This window comes from Falco punctatus, assembly GCF_963210335.1.
Source record: "Falco punctatus genome assembly, chromosome: 6".
In the NCBI taxonomy this organism is placed as follows: Eukaryota; Metazoa; Chordata; class Aves; order Falconiformes; family Falconidae; genus Falco; species Falco punctatus.
In genome coordinates, this window is record NC_137585.1 from 24,240,182 (window position 1) to 24,259,741 (window position 19,560).

Consider the following 19,560-nt stretch of genomic DNA (forward strand, 5'->3'; position numbering starts at 1 on the left):
CACAATATGCTGATACAGGTCTATTACCTGTCACATCCCCTGAAGAAGCAGTCTCCAATGCAAGCAGCAGTAATGCATACATTCTACAGCTTTCCTTTTTATGTCTGCCTAGTAATTAATTTTAAGTGCCAGTAATTCTCAATTACTTCATCATTAGCATGGTTAAACGTCATTCTATGACAGGAATTATGCGACTATGCATTGGTCAACCCTAAATACCACCACTGTTACCCGTGACTTTGAATGTTGTAACAAATAATATGCTCATAAACTGTTCATTTATTACAAAGACTTATATTAAAACCCAGTTCAGGAGTTCCTTTGGCTTGGAATTATAAAGTGTTCAAATACTCTGTTACTTCAGAACAGGATTTCCAAGAAAGAAGCATCGAGTTTTCAGGGAATTTTAATCTCTACATAGGATAAGGCCTCTCAAAGAGTGGTAAGATTTCAGGTGGTACTACAAGAACTACTGGACTCATCATACTTACTGCTAAAAGAACAGGAATGTGGAACTGTACCTTTTCAAGGATGACCTTAGAATGTACAAAATATTCACGTGAGTCTTGCAGGCGGACTAGCCCTCAGGCACTTCCATAATAATGAACTATTGAAACAGAGCCAAGACATGAGTTTTCAGAGGAAAACAGTCATGGGTTCTGTGATCATGCTTTGTTTTTCACAATGACTTTACTGTGATGTGTAACAAGGGGGTATTTGAACTGGTTAACTGATACAGAAAAAGTCAGATGGAAAGGGCTTACATGGAAGAATGAAAAACCAATGTCCTTCTGAGAACATCTTGTACTGCTTTTCCCACAGCATTTTAAGACTCCACTGCTCAAAACCTGAAGTGGACCTAGGTTATCCAGTCATGCAGAGCTGCACTTGTTATATCAACCTTGACCTTATCCAAGTATTTGAGATTTTTCAGCATCGTCTCTGATAGCCTTGTGTTATCATCTCCATTTCACTACACTGACCCGTATACTGGAGTCCTTCCAAAACAGTTGACATAACTGGCATTTTCAACAGCATCACGCGCTAGTTAGATGTTTTGGACAGAAACATTTATGCAAGTGCTATGAAACTTGGTCAGCCTCTCTTGCTCTCTATCCAGCTTAACTTGAAATCCTGAGTTTACCTTCACAGCAGAAGACAGGAAATATCCTACCTCTAAACTCCAGAGTACAGGGTCATGGCCAAATTAGAGGAGTTTTACAGATACAGTAGCTAAAACCAAAATACATCATGTCAATTATTTTAGCAATGTCACCTCCTACTGAATCAAACACTGGATTTCTGCAGTTCAGAGTGTTTTGATGTTTTTTTACTGACCTTCCTTCTCTACAGTTCTAGTTGATAAAAGAATGCCAGTATACATATGAAAAATCATAGTAAGAAAAGGAGGCTTTGGCAAATTACATTCTGTGTTTCTGGAAGAGGACTTAAGAACAAAACCCACACCACCAAAAAAAAATAAAATTCCTTTATATCCTTCATAGAAGTGACATGAGTAATTCACAATTATCAGGTAGTCAGAGAAATGTAGCATTCCTCTTCTATACCAAAAACATATTTGAAAATTGCTCTTTAAGAAGTATCTTACAAATCAAGTCTAAGCTACCTAGCAACTTCCTTCACTGCATTAGTAAAGCTTGCAAAAAGGAAAGTATTTTTATAATACATTTATTATTGAACTATGTCCATAATGCTGCAGAATTCATATGGTTGCCAATTATTAAGAAGTCACAGAACAGTTGCGCTTAACCATGGACATTAAGATCATCAGGACACAAGCCTTTTTTCAGCATCCTCCTCTTAGCTTGAACTATATAAAGGTCAGAAAACCACCAAGTAAAGCTTTTGTTGACTCCATTATGCTTTTCTCAACTCTCAGGACACCTACTTCAGAAAACAGTCCATTTTGTTCCCCACTGAAGGTACAGCAGGCAGAAAGCCAACAACTAGCACTTTGTCACATAGCTACTTTAATAAGAATTATGAATAGGCTCTTCCTTTTATTTCTACAGCCATGTTCCATTAAAATAAAATAAAAAATGCCTACAACATTGAGAACATCAGAACATTGCTGTTATCAGCCTTACAGTGCTATATGCTGTTTTAGGGAATACACAGACACACAAATAATTGCTTAAACTAACACAGTTTGCAAAGCACACTCTTCTTCACAAGCAAATTGGTTGTATTGCCATGTCAGAAGGCACCTGACCCACCACCACTAACTTATCTCCACAGCATCAGTATTTGTCTATGTAAAACATGCCCACAAATACCACCAGCCATGGAAACAAAGACATACATTAAAGCATTGGGAACAAAAACAGAGAAAGTACATCCTTCAGTTTACACCAGGGAATGACAACCACTAAATCTCACGAGCAGCCCACTAGGAAATGCAGTGAGTGCAATATTCTCCATAACAAAAGCATACCTAAACCATCAGCTGAGAGAAGCTGAAACGCACATTCAGTGGTTCTTCCATCTCAAGTCCTACTAGCCATCCACTTCCAAATGCTAAAACCCCTTTCGCTGCAGGTAAAAGCTTGCCAATACTCTCAGGACTGAGAGTACAGCTGGTTTCAGTTATACTTATCTTTGCATTGCACACCTTTTTAAAACAAGTCCTACTGCACACTGGGAGACACAGATCTAAGTATTTATAGTTCAAGCATGAGTTAAAGATTAGCTAAAGGGATTTTACCATTCAGATTTAATCTAAGAAGCCAGAGGTGGTATTTCTCTCAGAAGGCAGCTTTTACCACCTGAATTCAACTATCCCATTTTTCATCAGAAGTTCTGCATTTTACAAAAACTCAGAAAAAACATATAGACATAGGCAGGCTTGAAGTCCTTATCACGGTAACAGGTCCCAAAACCTAGTATCACTCACCAAGTAGTTTGCACAAGAAATCAAAAGACCACAAGTGCCTTTAATAAAGTCTTCAGAATCATGCGAAGAAAACATTTCATAGAAGGTCCATGGCATGTTCCCTCCAGAAGAACAGCCTGTTTATTCAAATACCCATACACATCCAATTTACTAAAACACATGACATTTTGAGAAAATCATACTAGTCAAGCAATAAACATTCATCAGTAAGGAGCTAAAACAGGAATCTAACCAGAATGCTGTCAGTAAAACAGAGAAAAGCCCACTAAAGGATCCTACCAACAAAACGACTCTTACGTAAAAGCTGTAGAACTGTTTAACACAGCAGTGATCTCCTAATGAAATCTATAGCATATAAGCTGTCATCTTCTTGACCTAAACAGAGCAGCACAATTGACCTTGGCTTCAAACAAGGAACAGCAGTCTCTGCAATCCTCTAAGCAGATGGAAACAAATAGGTTGGGGAAAAGAGCATTTAATTTGGTAAAGAAGAGCAGGAGGAAAATGAGATAAACTGATAGGAAAAGTGGCTTTGGTATGACAAAGTCAGGCTAGCCACATCTTACCTTTGAATACACACAGATGATCATAGCTATATTTAGAAAAACAATTAATGTTGGCAAAGGCAGCTGGACTTTTACATGACCTATTCAAATGCAGACAGTGTTGTAACATTATGAAGTCTGTATCTAGTGTAAGTTTGGTTTTCAGCACTAGATGAAGAAATATGAATACTAACCACCCTGAGATAAAATACTGCCAGAAATAAAAGAATTGGGGGTGGGGAAGAAGTAGACTTTCCTGCAGCAGGTCTCTGCAGAAGTTTGTAATGTACTTAGATTTGCTGGCAGAACATTGCAATACCCATTTTAAGTATTCAGGCTTGACTTTCAACCTATTCTGCAAGTAAATTGTCTACTCTCTTGCTTACTGCTGTCTAAAGGTACCTTTAGAGCCAATGATTATAGCTCTGCCTGTTCCAGCACTCTCTTCCTGTAAATAGTGCCTGACTATTTTCTGTTCTCACAAGGGCTTAATTAGTCCTGTTCACAGAGAGCTACAGCAGCTGGCACATCCCAGCAGACTCCACTGCATTTTCACAGCTACTGAAATTTATCTGAATCATGCTGCAAATTTTTTTACACCGTTAATTACATGTCCTGTGAACCTTATATCTACCTACCTATACATTTGAAGACACCTTTCTGCAAGCAATTTAGCTACAAGACAGCTGTGAGAAATCCCAAAACATTCGTTAATGCACAGGCAGTTCACAGAAGGCCAAGGAATCCTGCATGGCCAGAAAAAGAGACTCTCCTCCACTAACAGAGCAGCAGAGACCTGCAACTCTAGAATGTGAGAGAAATGATGGCTACATGCAACACATACAACTGTCATCTACTTTTTTTTTTTATACCCACCACCCCTACAACATGTTATCTGCTCAAGAGACCATTAAGCTACAAATAAAAGTAATCAAGCAAAACCTAGACAGTAATTTTCTCCCTACCCTGGCCATGTAAGTCAAACAGATGCCACTTAAAAAAGAGCGAAGGACAGAGATGTTTCCATGAGGTTCTGAAAATTCCAAATAAGTTATAAATTAAAATCATGTTAAATCAGAGGGCAAATTGTATTAAACATACAATATTTCCTCTTCACAATTCTGAGCACCTTAATTTTGCCAACACCTCCTTGGTTCAAGTTCTTTGCTACTCCTCAAATCAAGAAACAGCAGTATAAGTTGTGCACCTCCATTCCTAAGAGCGATCTGCTTACCACCACAGCAGCTGCCACATCCCAACGTGGTGAGCAGTCTTCCATACACAAAAAGAGTGCCAGTGTCCTGAAAGGAAACCTGGAGGTTCATCTTCAAACTGGACTAGGATTAAGATTTTATTTTTATGTGAAAACCATTGAGATAAACTTTTCAGAAAACGTATGTAATCACTGGGAAAGTCAGAACTCCAGCTCAGTTTTACAGTTACCTGATGATAAAAGTCTGAATCTCTCAGTCTGCCACACAGAAGGCAGGAGATCGTTCTTTTCAAAGCAACAGGAACTATGTGGAAACAATTCACCTCTTACTTATTAGTCTACACAATGGTCTGCAGCATCCTACTTCAAAAGTAAAATGTTCTGGTAGTAGTAGCATATTCAAATAAACAAGTGAAAGTTAAAATGTTTTCACAAATCTGTTTTCTGAAGAAGCTGAAATAGTACCTTGTTTGTCTCTTTATTCATAATTTTGAAAACCAGTTTCTTTATTGAACTTGTCTTGAAAAACATGTTGCTTTAAAAAGCAGAGGCTGCCAGTCACCATGTCAAGTACAACCAGCTGAAATGCCTTGTCCTTTATACAAGACATTGTATTTAAAACCAGTTTTATCAGAGATCAATACAGTTTAAAGTAACATTCTTCCCCTTAAACACTGTCCAAAGACTTTTTCATAATTGCTACCATTATCTTGTGTAACATCTTTTCAAATCTACCAACACCGTCTGCCAGAAAATTCACTGAATGACTCAGACACAGACACTTTCAGATCATAAATACTCAAAACTGCTATTTCCATTTCAGAACTACTTCTATTTAAGCATTTGAATTGCTGACTGCATAATAATCCAACGATCTCCTGAAGCTTCCTTATCAAGATTTTCCTCATGCATAGACAGCATCTCCACTGCCGAAAGCAAGCCTTGTTTCTTTGCACAGTGTCTTTGTCAATACAGTTCAACAACCAGAAACCTGTAAAACTTGCAAAATTCTTGGTGTCTAATATTAAATATCTCTTGTACATGAATGTTTGACACAGCTCCTTGAACATGCAATTGAAGACATAACAGCAGAGATCCAAGCATTAAAATCACTGGCACTACATGCTCTCCCAATTATTTCTTTCATGACAAATCAACAGAAACTCTTTGCCTAGAACAAGTACAAGCTTTCTAAACTCAAGCCTTCTTACCTTGTATCTAAAAGTCAAGCTTCAAGTCTGAATCTCACCCACATTGCCAAAACTACTGCTCACTAGTCACTTGAGCAAACCAGTAGTAATGCCACCAGTTCAACAGCACTGATACAACTCCATCAGTGCAAAGACTAGGGTGGGGGTGTAAGGGGGAGCCCTTCGTTTGTGTCTAGCTCTCTTGAAGACCTGATACAGTTTAAGCTCCTATACTCATCTCATTTTATGTTTGAGAACATGCATATAATAGATAAGGATCAGTTGAAGCAATTTTCAGCATGAAAGGTTTTGCTTAACTATGCCCCCCCCAAAAAAAAAAACAAACCCCAAACCAAAAAAACTCTAGTGTGAAGGACAAGAGTCTGTCTGATTTATACTCAGAAAGCATAATTTTGAAAGCCTGGCCTGAGTCGGGGTGCAGCTTTTAACTGCTCCATCTCTAATTCCAATTCAGTTTTCCACATTAGCAACTATTCTCCATGGTTTCCGCCACAAAGCTGCCAACAACCTTATCCGCAGGCTTATTTAACCATATTTAGCCGTCAGCTCAGACAAGGGACTTATTTCCATATTTTATCAACAAATCTTACACTTCCAACACTACAATGAATTTGTTTCAAGTTGCCTACTAACACACACTCAGTCTTCATATAGGATTAAGTGTCACAGTACAGATAAAGTTTACATGTAATAAGTTATAACATAAGAGCCACAAGATAAAATGTTGACAGCTGAAACTGGCTAGTACCCCCACAGAAAAAGGAAAAACAAACTCAAAACACAATCTCTTCCTTTCTTACATAAACAATATTCGTTCATTGCCAAAGATAAGGAAAACAGACTGTGTTTTATGACTGTGCTGCACCCATAACTCCATGACATAACACCTACTTCTGTTGATCATAAATGCTTTTCCTCTGTTACAGCAGCTACCACCAAACTTTAAGTAGTCTCATTAAGGTTCTGTAGAAAGCAAGCACCTCACTACTGAAATACTACAAAAAGGCCTCTGAAAGCTGAAGAATTGTAGAACAGTACTGAGAGAGAGGACTGCACAGTACACAGCTCTTCAATGACTTCCAGAATAGATCTGTGAAGACCACGGCCAGAACAGAACTAAGAATTTAATACTCCCTGACACTGACTACAGCAAGGCAGTGAAAACAAGAGTTTGAATTACACATTAAGACCTCAACACCAGATTATGCCCAGAAGGGTTTTCTCTGAGGACTTGGCTAATTTTATAAAACCTGGTCCACTTCCAAAAACACACAACACAGTTGCAATACACAACTGTTTCATGAACCTCAATGCCATACTAAGAACAAAATGTATCTTTAAATAAAGACTAATACCTAAAAGCTTTTCTGCTGCATGACAGGCGGATACAATAGTTCACATGCACAAAGTGACAAAGCTTGTATGTCAAAAAAGTTATACCTGAATGTTAATGGTTTTCTTAAATGCCAACACACACATCTACTACAGCCACTAAATCAACGGAGTTTTAAGTCTAAGGCAGACATAAAAAGAAACCAACACTGCTTGAAAAGCTCAGTGAGAACAACAGCTGTCATATCTTCTTTGTCTTCTAGTCGATTACCATATGTTTCAACGTCTTTGTTGCACATCCTAAGCAAACAAGACATGAATATCTAATTCTCTCAGGAATAACAATAAAAAAAAACCCCACTTTTAAAGAGTTTATTTAACTGTCACTCGGGAATATCCAAATTGTGGTCACACTAGTGTTGAATATTTACATTATTTACTGTTAGTAACTCCAACGTTTATACATACATACACATAAACACACACAGAGAGAGCTCTGCAGGCAAAGCAAAGTTCACACATATTGTGCAAGTGGAGGAATTATTTTTACCGCCTCCGTAAAAAGATTTTAGGAGCAACAGCACATTTCCCTGCCCTGACAAGCAACAAGTGTGCAGAAGGCTACAAACAAGACCCACTTACAGCGCTCTTGACCCACTTAGAGCGCCTAAAGCCTCCTCCAGCGGAGCTCTTCCCAGTGCTCCTTCGTGCCCCTAAGCGAAGACCTGACCGCAGGCCCGGCTCACCCCTGCCCCCAGCCAACCGCCCGCAGGGCCCGCTCCGCGCCGCGCCGGCGAAACCCGGCCCCGGCCGAGGGCAGCGGCCACCGCCGGCCTCCCCCCAGCCCTCCGGCCACCCGCCCGCGCCGGGGGCGGACGCGGCCCCCACCCCCGAGCCGCCACCGTCCCCGGGGAGCGGCGGGAGGGAAGCGGGCGCTCCCCTTCGCCGTCCCGGCGAGCGGGCGGCCGCCCGGGCCCGGGCCAGCGCCCCCGGGCCCCGCGGGCGGCGGCCGGGCCGCACAGCCCCTCCAGTGAGGAGCGGGGCCCGTGGTCCCCCGGGCACTCACCTGGCAACGGCCGGCGCCCGCGAGGTGCTGCCCGCCGCCCCGCGCCGCCCCCCTCCTGCGGCAACCGCTGCCGCCGCCGCCTCCCCGGCCCCGTCGCCTCCTCCCTGCCCTACACCGTCATCATCGCACGAGGCCCCCGCCGCCAATGCGGGACGCGCCACCGCGCCTGCGCACGGCGCGCAGAAGGAAGCGCGGGGAGCGAGCGCGGCTGCGTCTCGGGCAGCGTAGTGCGGAGGGGCCGCGCAGGCGCACGGGGCGCGCACCCGGCCGCGCGGGCTGGGGAAGCGCGTGCGGGCCCCCGCCGCGCTCGCGGCAGGGACTGGCGTTGACCGGCTGGGAGCGGCCATAGCCTGGGGGCGGCGGCTGGGGCGGCGGACCCGCAGGGAGGGCCGGGCCAGGGCCAGGGCCAGGGCCAGGGCGAACGCACCCGTCCCGTCTCCCGGGGAGGGAGGGGTCGGCGAATGGCGGAACCCCCGTCCCGCACCTCGGAGGGTTCTCCTGCGACGCCGCTGCCTCCGGGCCCAGAGCAGCAGCCGCGCTCTCCTAGAGAAAGCGCTGCCACAGGAAGCCCCGGGCGACCGACAGAACGGGCCCGAGGGGGCCACCCGTCGTGACAACTCCGGGCTGCCCCGGCTGGGCGAGGCACTGTGCACCTCCCTGCGGGGAAGGTGTGAAGCACCCCCAGGGGCTATGGCAGCTGCCGCCGGCCCTGCTGAGGGGAGAGAGGCCCCACGGGGCCAGGGATTGACGCTCGGGGCTGGTGTGCGTGGCGTGGGGTGGGGAGGCCGCAGATGGTGTTACCAGGCCTGATGGTGCTGGAGGTGTCTTGGAAGTCTGGTTTGTGTAATAGGGCCCAAACATCCATGTCTGGTGTAGAGGCATGGAGGAGGAACACCAAAGAACAAGAAGTTCCTCTGTTGAAGTAGTGGGAAGTGTAGGCAGAGCAGCAGGGAAAGCTATGTGACGTGGCGATTTCAGCTCCTGAAATCACATCGTGGAGAAAATGGTGGAAACCCTATGCCTGCATGTTGTACGGTGAGACTAGTCAAAACACTAAGGCAGGGGTCCTCAAACTTTTTAACCAGGGGGCCGGCACGTGGATGCAGTGGCAGGCAGTCATCTGCGGCTGCTTGGTTTCCCCTCCAACCCCCGGCGGGGGGGTCTGTAAATACCGGGGGCCGGACTGAGGACCCTGGGGGGCTGTATCCAGCCCGCGGGCTGTAGTTTGAGGACCCCTGCACTAAGGGAACACTATACAGTCAGAGTACAATCTTAACAATTGCCAAAAACAACAGCACGACCTGCGAGGAACCCATCTGTAATTTGTGGGCTCTGCACTTTAGTGCTTTGCTGAGCCACAACCCGATCAATACACTTGTACCCACACCCAGAAATTTTAGCTCAAACCACTGACTGTGAGCAAGATACTCAGTGGAAGCAAAATTTTCCCTATCAACTAATATTTGAAATGTTTTGATTCTTAATACCCATCAACTTACACATACTGCCCGTTCCTTAAAACTGTTTATAGAACTGATTCCCTGTTCTCTCAGTTAAAATATATCCCATCTCACACATTCATTACAGTCTTTATTATTGTGAAGGGAGCAAGGTAGTTAACAAACAGCACAGTTGCACTATTATATGTATCTACAGTTTCTCTCATCAATCAAAATGTATTTTGACAGCCGTGGGGCAGCAGCAGGGAGAGTAACAGCTGCAGTGCTTGCTCCAGCTCCACCCCGTGCCTGGCAGATGAAGTATTTCCTGCTCCGTCTTCAGTATTTCATCTCTAAAATGGTGCTAATGATTTTACAATATTTTGAGATCCATTGACGAAAATTATATTAAAACTGCATGTCATTTTCGTTTGTCATTTCCTGTTACCATAACGCAACCAGTTAAGAGAGAAATTGAGATAGGAATACTGACTGTTTCATTAAATATTAAATAAAAGGAATTAGGGTGGTTTATTCAGGTTTGGGAGCCTGGAAGTCAAAAATTAAATTTGTGCTTCGCCATTTGGGGCAAAGTATTCATTCAGAAAGACGCATTTTTTAAAACTAAGTAATGTAATGCCTGACAATTTATAAAGAATTTCTAGAAATGGTAGCATTAATATAAAATGTTCACTGCCTTAATTCCATCTCTGAATGTTTTTGTCCCACATACATAGCCCTGTACTTTGTGAATGTTGGAAGGTTATTAGTTAACTCCGCTGTTGTTCCTGAGCAAGCAAAAACAAATTTGCCTCTGGTAAATGAAACTGAAACTGGGCAAAATCATCACAGTGAATTGCAGAGGGCTGCCACTCTAAAAACCTGGTCTAGATGTTTTCTCAGCCCGAGAAAGGTAGTGGCCAAGCACTTGTGCAGGTTCTTCGGGCTGTGAACAAGGCAGGGCTACAATTAGCTCCAGCACAATGACTGTGACAGTCATTAAATGACACTGGGTCTTCCTCACATCTTTTTTTTTTTTTTTTTCCCCCTGAAAAGCAGGATTGTAATGTGTCCTTGCATGGTAATGCCTCATCCTGTCCGTCCCACGTGATCATGATCCTCTTGCAGTCATGCCAAGAACTGACACAGCTATATGGCACTCCAGGAAGAGCCAAAAGACAAATTATGATTCAGAATATAACTGCCCTAGGATAAGGAAGAGCCTGCACCCTTTTTCTTTTTTCTTTTTTTTTTTTTTTCAGGATATGCCTTATTGCTACAAGCCTTTAAACTGCTTCACCTCTATTGGCAAACACACTTGAGCAGCTTCCTTCTGAATTCTCCAGGATGGCTGCCACCATTTGACAGCACCATGGGGCAATGTTAAAAGGGAAAGGGCCTGGGGGTGGTATTATAATCTCCCTGCCTCCCAGTAAAGCAGTGCCTGCTCACTTTCTTTGTATTTTCTTCCTTATCACAGTCTTCTTCACCTCCCAAATCACCAAGGGCCTGACTCTCACCCCATGCCCTATCAAACTGCTGAAGGCTGGTGCTTGCTGCAGCCACCAAGTTCCAAACAGCTGCTGCTGCTCCATGGGGCCATCAGGCCCAGCTTGCATTAGGCAGGCGGTATGGAGAGCTAACTGAAATTTAGGGCAGGTGTCCAACTTGAGTGTCACAGGGCGGTATTTAGTACTCCATTTTATGGCTGCTGCATTTTATCCCAGCTCTCAGGGAGAACTTCCAACCCTGCTGCTTGTTCCCCCTTTGTCTCTCTTCAAGGAAATGCTATGAGTAGGTCATGCCTTTTCGAATTCTAATGCAAAAAGAATAGATTGCAGTTGTCGTTCAGATGGAAGGCATGAGTATGCTGTGATCATTCTACTATACTGGGGTTTTTATATTATTAATATGTATTAACAGTTAATTAATAATATGTATTAACAGTTTTTACTGCTGTTGTTTGGAGATTTACAACAGCTGATCATCATTCTTTTTGTCCTTTCTGCTATCTGTCCTGTTGGCCACGGAAATCTGTTTTGCTTATCTTTGAGGCTGGTTATATTTAGACTTCAGAGCTAATATGCTCATGACATGGCCCGGTCCCAAAGCCACCAGCTATCTATGCTGGAAAGGCTACCCACTTGATGGTCTCTGCATCCATCAGCCTTTGCACACAGGGTATTGGTGCCCACGCTGCCCTAGCAGGCAGGCAGGCAGGGTTTGGCCAGGATACATATCTGGACCAAGGAGATGGGATGCATCTCTGGGTCCCATGGGTTAGACATAGCCAGAGCCTACATTTGAGGAGAAGGGGATCCAATATTATGTTCACATCTGCTCACTATCTGTTGTATGACAGTTCCTTCAGAGCCTGCCCTTCAGTGAACTCGATTTCATGGAGTATCCTCTAGAAACTACTTAACCTGAAATGTAGTTAAACAAAAGCTAAATGAATGACCATATAAGCAGGTGGTTCTGGAAAACCTTGTGACAGACACTTGAGAATTGCCCTTTAGTCACTGGAAGTTATTTCCCAAGGTCTCCTTGGGATGTTCTATGTCTGCGTCAGTTGATGAAAATACTGTCTATATTTCTGTAGCCACAGATGACTGCTCCCACAGCGTAATTTAAACCTACTAGGCTTCTCCCTGGATGGGGTCAAGTGAGCAGAGAGAGACCCTTGCATGTTTGATTTTATATGACTGAACAAGATCTGCTTCATTCATGCTTTGTCCGGGCTACAAAACTTGGGTCCATATAGAAAGTGTAAGTTACACTCACAGTGTGTATCTGGGTTCCACTTGGCTGTTTCCTGAATCACAAAAGGCAGCAGTCTCTGTTATATTGAGCTCTGGGTAGGCACAGCTTTTGGGGACAAAGAATGGGAGCCTGCAGACAATGCAAATGGCCTAGAGTCTGGTGGTATTAAAAGGTTCATTTAAATATTCTCACAACCCTGCCACTATCTTTTTACCATAACTGATATCAAATGAAAGTTTCTGTTTGTTCTAGGATCAGCTATTGCTTGGCTTACCTTGCAGCAGAAAATACTAAAGCCTCATTCATTCACGTTGTAACTTATGTATTACTAGCTGGTTGGAAAATGATGACAGATTTGCATCCTGTTCTGCTCCGTTTAGGAGCTGATGTTGACTGACTTGCAATAACCGTATATTTGCATAGTGCCTTTAACTCCAAAATATTTTAGTTTTACATGACTTACGGGTGGTCATTTCTATCAGCCTTGAAGTGCAGTGACTTCAGGGTTGGAATGTGGCAGCCAGTTACCAGCACATACTATATAATAGCGTATTGTGTGAATATCTTATCCATATGAAACTGCAAACAGAATTTGAGTAGGTAGGTATTTGATTCAGAAGCCAGGCTAACCTCCCAAGGCCTTAGTCTTGCTACGAGATATTCAATACCCATAAATAAACAAGCCCAGAGTTCACCTCTCTTTTGTAGAACAGTCTTTCCTCCAGCATTGTACCAGACTAGGGCTTCACTGCAAATGACCTTCCAAGCCTCCTGCAGAGCCCCCCAGCAACAACCTCTGAGCATCTGACCCCCCAAGGTGTCACTGAGCCTTTTTGTCCCGGATTGAGCGTGTCCCTGCACAATGGGGATACAGCTGTCTGCCTGCCAGAGTTAATGAGCGTAGAAGGTAGGCCTTCAATTATGGTTCTTCTCAGCTGTATTTCTGAAAAAGCTTTGCAGAAAAAAGGAGGTATTCTGCTCCTCATTTTATACAGAAGGAGGCTGGAGGCTAAAATGCAAAGAAATTAAGTAACTTGTTGAAAATTACAAAGCAGGTAATCGGCAGAACTCAAAATCAAGCTTAGCTTCCCACCCCCACATCCCTCTACCACTTTGTGCATCTAACAAGGCACAACCTAAAATCCACTTTATAACTCTCATGGTAAAGAAGCAGTTCTGCTACAGCTTTCTGTTCGACTTTCTTTGGCTTTGCATCAAACCAATCTGGCTGTATTCTTATTTTATACTTACTACCACCCTAAGGAGGTTCTTTTATGTGTGGGCACCATAAAAATTAAGTTTTAAGCTAGAGTTTAGTGGGATCAAATTTTTGGATACAAAACTCCCAGAAAGTCGAGAAGACTGAAAGCTAGGTCTTGTTAAAAAAAGAAAAAAGTGGAGGGGGGAGAAATCCAGTGGTCACTTCTCCCCTATCGCTATATAGTCCCTATTCAGTAGGAAATGCTGGCTCCAAGCAGGCTGCCAGAGGTCCGGAGTGCTGGTACAAAAGGCCAAAAATAATCTTTTTTCCATCCAGACAGTATTTTTAGTGGAAAAAAGGACATACCTAGGGACACCCAGATGAATAGTAGCCATAACAATGACATTTCTACCCTCAAAGTTGTTTACACCCACAAAATAAATGGTGGTGCCAAACTGCAAAGAGAGTTGTGAATCCCTTAGATGTGTGGTCTTTATCAGAAAGGCCAAATGAAATAATTTTGAATTATTAGGCACATTAACAATGCCTGAGGGTGTCATATACAAATAGCTGACACTTTTAAGTACTGACGCAATAAGGATGGACAAGAACATGAGGTGAGGGTGGTGGGAGGCAAAGTCTTTTTTAGATGTATCCAAGGTAGAGCAAGTTTTATTACTGGACTAGAAACATATAGTATCCCAGGAGTGAATAGCTTACACATTTGATCCAATCTTGGGCTCAGTCCAGCTCCCACTGAAGTTTAATGGGAGCTGGATCAGGCCATTGCACTCACATTTTTTCCATGCATGGAAAACTATTTCCGTTACTTTGAATTACAATACCACTGGCTTTGGATTTTATATAATAAAATAAATCTAGGCCACTGTTTATATTCCAAGAAACTGCATTCTGGGATGCCAGCAAATATATTGCCTGTTGGATTAAAAAAAATAAAATAAAAACTGGACACATTGGTTAAAAAAAACAACAGCTCCTAATTATTAAACATAATTTTTCTTCCTTGTGCTTTTCTGGAGTCCTCAAATATTTGAAGTATGAAAGGTACATATAAATTCTTCTCTGGTGGTTGAAATGGTGGAATCTGTAAAACTGCAATGCTTTATAAGAAACAGGTTTAATATAAAAATAACAATCTTCATGACTGGCTCTTTGCTCACTGGCATATTATGCACATTTTAAAATTTACAGGAGAAAAAAACCCGACACCCTTGGAATCTCAGTAACAAAGGGGACGTATATTAGCAAACCCTTATATTTTGGGAAATGGCTTCTCTTGATTGTTCTGACTGCAAATGAACTCTGCAGATGCTGAGAGGCACAGGAAATGTCTTGTGCTAGAAACAGCATTTGTTCCCTGCTTAATGAATTGGATTCTACTGAAATCCCAACATGGTAAGACTGATTAGCAGACTTTGGTAATGCCTTCTGCCCTAGTATGATTTTATTATACTCTTTTATTACCAAGGAAAAACCCATTGGTGAACATACACCCAAATTCTGGGAGCAAATGTATCGGTGATTAGCCTGTGCTGGGGAAGAGCATGGCCCCTGGACTCTGAAATACAGAGCAGCAAAATGAAAGACACCCCACCAAAAAAATAAAACAAAAACAGACATATACACAAGCAACAGAGGGAAAGAAACGTCATTGAGGGGTGTTTAATGTTAAAGAGAAACTATACATCTGGGATGGTGGTGAGGAGGATTTATAAGAGCTGAACAAGGTGACCACCTGCATTCACTTCAAAGAGAAAAACCCGCAGCAGTGTGAGGAGTGCTTATGAAGCTACACGCATGTGTGTGCATGCGATGCTTCTTTTTGCTGACAAAGTATGAAGTATATTGTCTTCGCAAACATCCCCGGGCACCAGCAGCTTCTCCTCTATATTGACAAATTAAGTTTCAGCATGGTATTAAGAGGGGGAAAAAAATAATCTCCCTCGTGCATGTAGCCATGTAGTCTGAGCTGGACAGATTTCCCCTTGGCCCAGGCAGTACAGAAGAGCTAGGTACTGGCTTCATGGGTACTCCCAGGCTATGCACTGGTCAGCCACAGATCATACCTTCCTTCCTCACAACAGCAGGTTGTTAACCTTCCTCCACCACACTGTGGTCTGTGCAGTGTCCAGGAACAGTTTACAGGACTGCAAATTTTAAACCATATTCTTGTAGAAGAGCCTTGGTGAACTTTCCCTCTAATGTGACAAAGCCCTTTAAAGGGACGGAGAATTGGTTCCAAATTCCCCAGTGGGGTGGCAGGGTTTGAAGCCCATGTAACTAGGCCTCACCCATGTCTGGCTGTCATTTCAGATGTGCAATAATGATGCGAATTGCTGAGATTACCGATGAGAGAGCAGAAAGAACTCACTCTTCTCCTCGCTGGCTTTGTTTCTGTAATGAAATAACATGTGCTTGTATGCAGGGGAGCAGTTTACTTTGTCAGCACCTCCTCTGCCTCTTCACCCTGACTGAAGCATCCAAGGGGAGATGCACCCAAAGACAAACTCCCCAGCAGAACTGAAGGAATAGCAAACCAGCTGGCCTGATGGGGGAAATTTCAAAACCAAAATGTCTCTTAAATAAGCTTCTTTAATTATTATCATCATCTGTTTATTTATACAAATATAAAATATATTTATATAGATTTATATAATATAGATTTGTTGCTTTGGTGGCTCCTTTCATTTACAGACATACTGGTCGACGATCTCTGTGCACTTTTTACACTTGACGTAACAACACCAATGGAACTTGCAGTGGCAACGCTCCACCTGGACGCTCTTGAACTGGTCATAACCCCGTCCGCAGCACATCAACTCACACCCATCCATGCCCTCCGAGGTCTTGTTACACAGTCGGCCCTGGGTGCCCAGAGAGCCAGTGGTCTCATTGCGCAGGCAATAGTCCGGGCTGGGGTCGACATAGACCAGGTCCTCTTGCGTCGGCATGTTGAAGCGGTTATTCACCAGCTCCAGCTTGCCCTTGCGGCTGATCCTCATGGCAGCGGCGCTGTCGTACTTCTCCTTCAGCAAGTCGCCCACCTTGCGGAAGTCAGCCAGCTGCAGCCAGCAGGTCTTGAGGCTGCAGGAGCCTGACACGCCGTGGCACTTGCAGGCCACGTCTGCCAGCTTGTACACCGCCTGTGGAGAAAGAAATGCCATCAGGCAAAGCTGCATTTATTCCTGCTGCACTGGCAGCTGACTTAATTACAATGAATTCATCACGTTTTCATAACCACTTTGATTACCCCCCCAACTTCTGTTGTTTCACCCTTCAGAAAGACAAAAGTCTCCTCTTCCTCCTGTTGCGACTGCTGCGTTCCTGTTCCCTAAATATTTCTATTTCTGGTCATGCTGCCTCCAAACATGGCTCCCCCACCCCACCTTCTTTTCCTCTGGCAGATTTCTGACTTGACAGCAGGGTCATGAGCAGGAAAGATGAGAGAGTCCTCTCTACGTGGACTCTGGAAATTCCCCCAGTCTCACAGACCACGGCAGTCTTACATGTTTTTCTCTTCAGAGCTGAGAAAAGGGAACACCTGGGAACCATCCCATGTCCTGTCACCCACACCAGGGACCGACGCCATCGCTGCAGGGATACACCTGCATCCTTCGGAAATAAACCCCCGGACCCACACCCTTTCCCTCCATCTCTACCGAGAGGAGCTCGTTCGGGAGCAGTGTCCAGAGGGAGGCATCACTTTCCAGAGGAGGAGCCAGCAGGGGGGGTGGTGGTGGGAGAGACGGACAGCCCTGGCCTGGAGCAGAGCAGCTCACCTCAGCTCGAGGTGCGACCCGGGCGCCCAGCCGCGGGCCCGAACTGCAAGCCGGCGCCATCTGGTGTCCACACACGTCCCTGCACCAACGGGGCTGCCGCCGCGCGGAGAGGCCTAACGTTTTAAACCGCAAATGCAAGCTTTCGGCGCTGTCCTTTCCAAGATATTTTCAGCTACGTTTTCAGGAGTCTGTATGACGCATCATACCCCTGAAAATCCGGCATCAAAATCGGCAAACAGTCTTGAAAATTCAGGCCAGTGAGCATTAAACCCTCAGCAGAGCAAGTACATGATGTGAAGGAGAACAGCGGTTCCTCTCCTCCTCCCCACACTAGCTGGGAGGAGAGAGAAATATTGAAAAACACTCTGGAAGAACAAAGTTCAAAACCTAGGAAAATAAACTGAAATGCAGGTTGGGTTTGTTCTTTCCATTATTTTCAGAGACAGGCACAGAACTGCAAGGCTACGTGAGATCCCGTCAGCACTCACGAGCGCTGACAGTTTGCAAAGCAAGGTGCCGGCATCCCCACGCAACCGGAGCAGCTTCCCCCCTGCCCCTGCTCATCATCCTCTCACAGTCAGTCTCACATCTGCTCTGCCACGACCATCCTGCGTCCTCCACGTCCGCAGGACGCTGCCTCTGCCAGATCCCTCGTGCCAAGCAAGAGGTGTTTGGCATCTGCTGCAAAATTACCACCAGCCATATCTGGTGGGGCAGATCAAGGAACATGGGAAAAAGCTCTGAAGGCGACAGCAGTATGTCTTCTAGCCAGGTTTTTCTGCTGCAGAACACTGAGGTTTCTTTTCTGCCTCACTCACTGACACAGAAGAAAGCTTCCCAGCTCTCTGCATTCGCATGCCAAGGAGTAGGTGATTAAGGCAACTGAGCATACTGCAAGCAAAACCTGCTTACAACTACGTTCTGGACCAGCAGCAAGAGGTCAGAGTTCTTCTACAGCAACTGATTGCTCCTGGTCTAACTAACATCTAGTGCTTTTGACAGCTAGTGAAGATTCAATTTGGCTTAATGGCTAAATCACATGGAGGCCAATCCAGCTCCTGAGAAAGTGAATGGAGTGAGTCCTTAAAACAGAGAAGCTTTAGTTCTGCTCCTCAGAGCTCAATTTACTGAGGCAATCCCTCACGGCGCAATGTAACAGCTACAGGCTGGGACTTAAGCACTTGCCTTGGATCAAACTACAACTGCAGAGGACCAACCACACCGTTACTTAAGGATTCCTGCTGTACTATAACCAGACAGAGCTACAGCTGAATTTCCCGAGCCCCAGACACTCACTATATCCTCACTGCATTGCCAGCCTGCTTGTTATAAGCCTGTGTTAGCACTTTTTGGTTATGGTTCTGTCAAATCCCAGGCCACTCATGCCTCCCTTGCCCTTGCATGTGTTTTTATGAAGTATTACGATTCTTCCTAATCCTGGGCTTTGTTCCTTTAGGAAAACACTGCAACTTGATCCCTCTCAGTTAATGTCATGGGACTGAGTTCACTCTGACTTGGCTTTAAGCAACTGATGCTCAAAACATCTGGCCCATGTGGGTAGTAGCTGTGCTGGGGAATGCAAATGCTACCAGTTATCACAGGTAAGCATGGCGCCACTCAGCCCCCTGCAGCTCCCGCTATCAGTGTCCTGTGGAGGGAACCATAGCTTCAGCTGCTAAATGACTCTCCATCTTTGCTGCCCAGATGAGGAGAAAGCAGAGGAAATTGGAGAATTCCTCTCTGACCAGGCTCAGGTCAAGGTAAAGAATAACAGACCCCACATGCAGTTCTGAGGGCAGGGTCTGATCGATGGCCATGCCACTTAAGCAGGTTGGAAATGCCTCTAATGGAAAGGCTTAAAGCCCCTTCCCATAAGCCCAAGTTCTCTTCCAATTCTTTTCTTGCAGGGATGGGAATGAGAAGAGAATTAATGGGGAATTCCTATGTGGTCAATTAGCCAGACCCCCTTCCAGGCTCTTCTGACACTGGCTTGAGTGACTGATGACTGAGACCTGCCATATGCTGACTGGGTAAACAGCACGGAAGGACTGACTGCCACAGTTCGCCAGACAGGGC

The 19,560-nt window shown here is 44.5% G+C and overlaps 2 protein-coding genes across 2 annotated transcripts in view; both read right to left on the minus strand.

The window, feature by feature from the left end:
• ADIPOR2 (adiponectin receptor 2) overlaps positions 1 to 8,438 on the minus strand; it is a 45,789-nt gene extending 37,351 nt beyond the window's left edge. The window contains exon 1 of the mRNA XM_080391557.1: positions 8,282 to 8,438. The gene's annotated coding sequence lies outside the window, so the exon portion shown is untranslated. The remainder of the gene's footprint in view (positions 1 to 8,281) is intronic.
• Positions 8,439 to 16,279: 7,841 nt separating this feature from the next.
• The window catches only part of WNT5B (Wnt family member 5B), a 72,975-nt gene continuing 69,694 nt past the window's right edge, over positions 16,280 to 19,560 (minus strand). Inside the window, exon 5 of the mRNA XM_080393541.1 lies at positions 16,280 to 16,848. Coding sequence (XP_080249667.1) covers positions 16,390 to 16,848 — 459 coding nt within the window. The 3' untranslated portion in view covers positions 16,280 to 16,389. The remainder of the gene's footprint in view (positions 16,849 to 19,560) is intronic.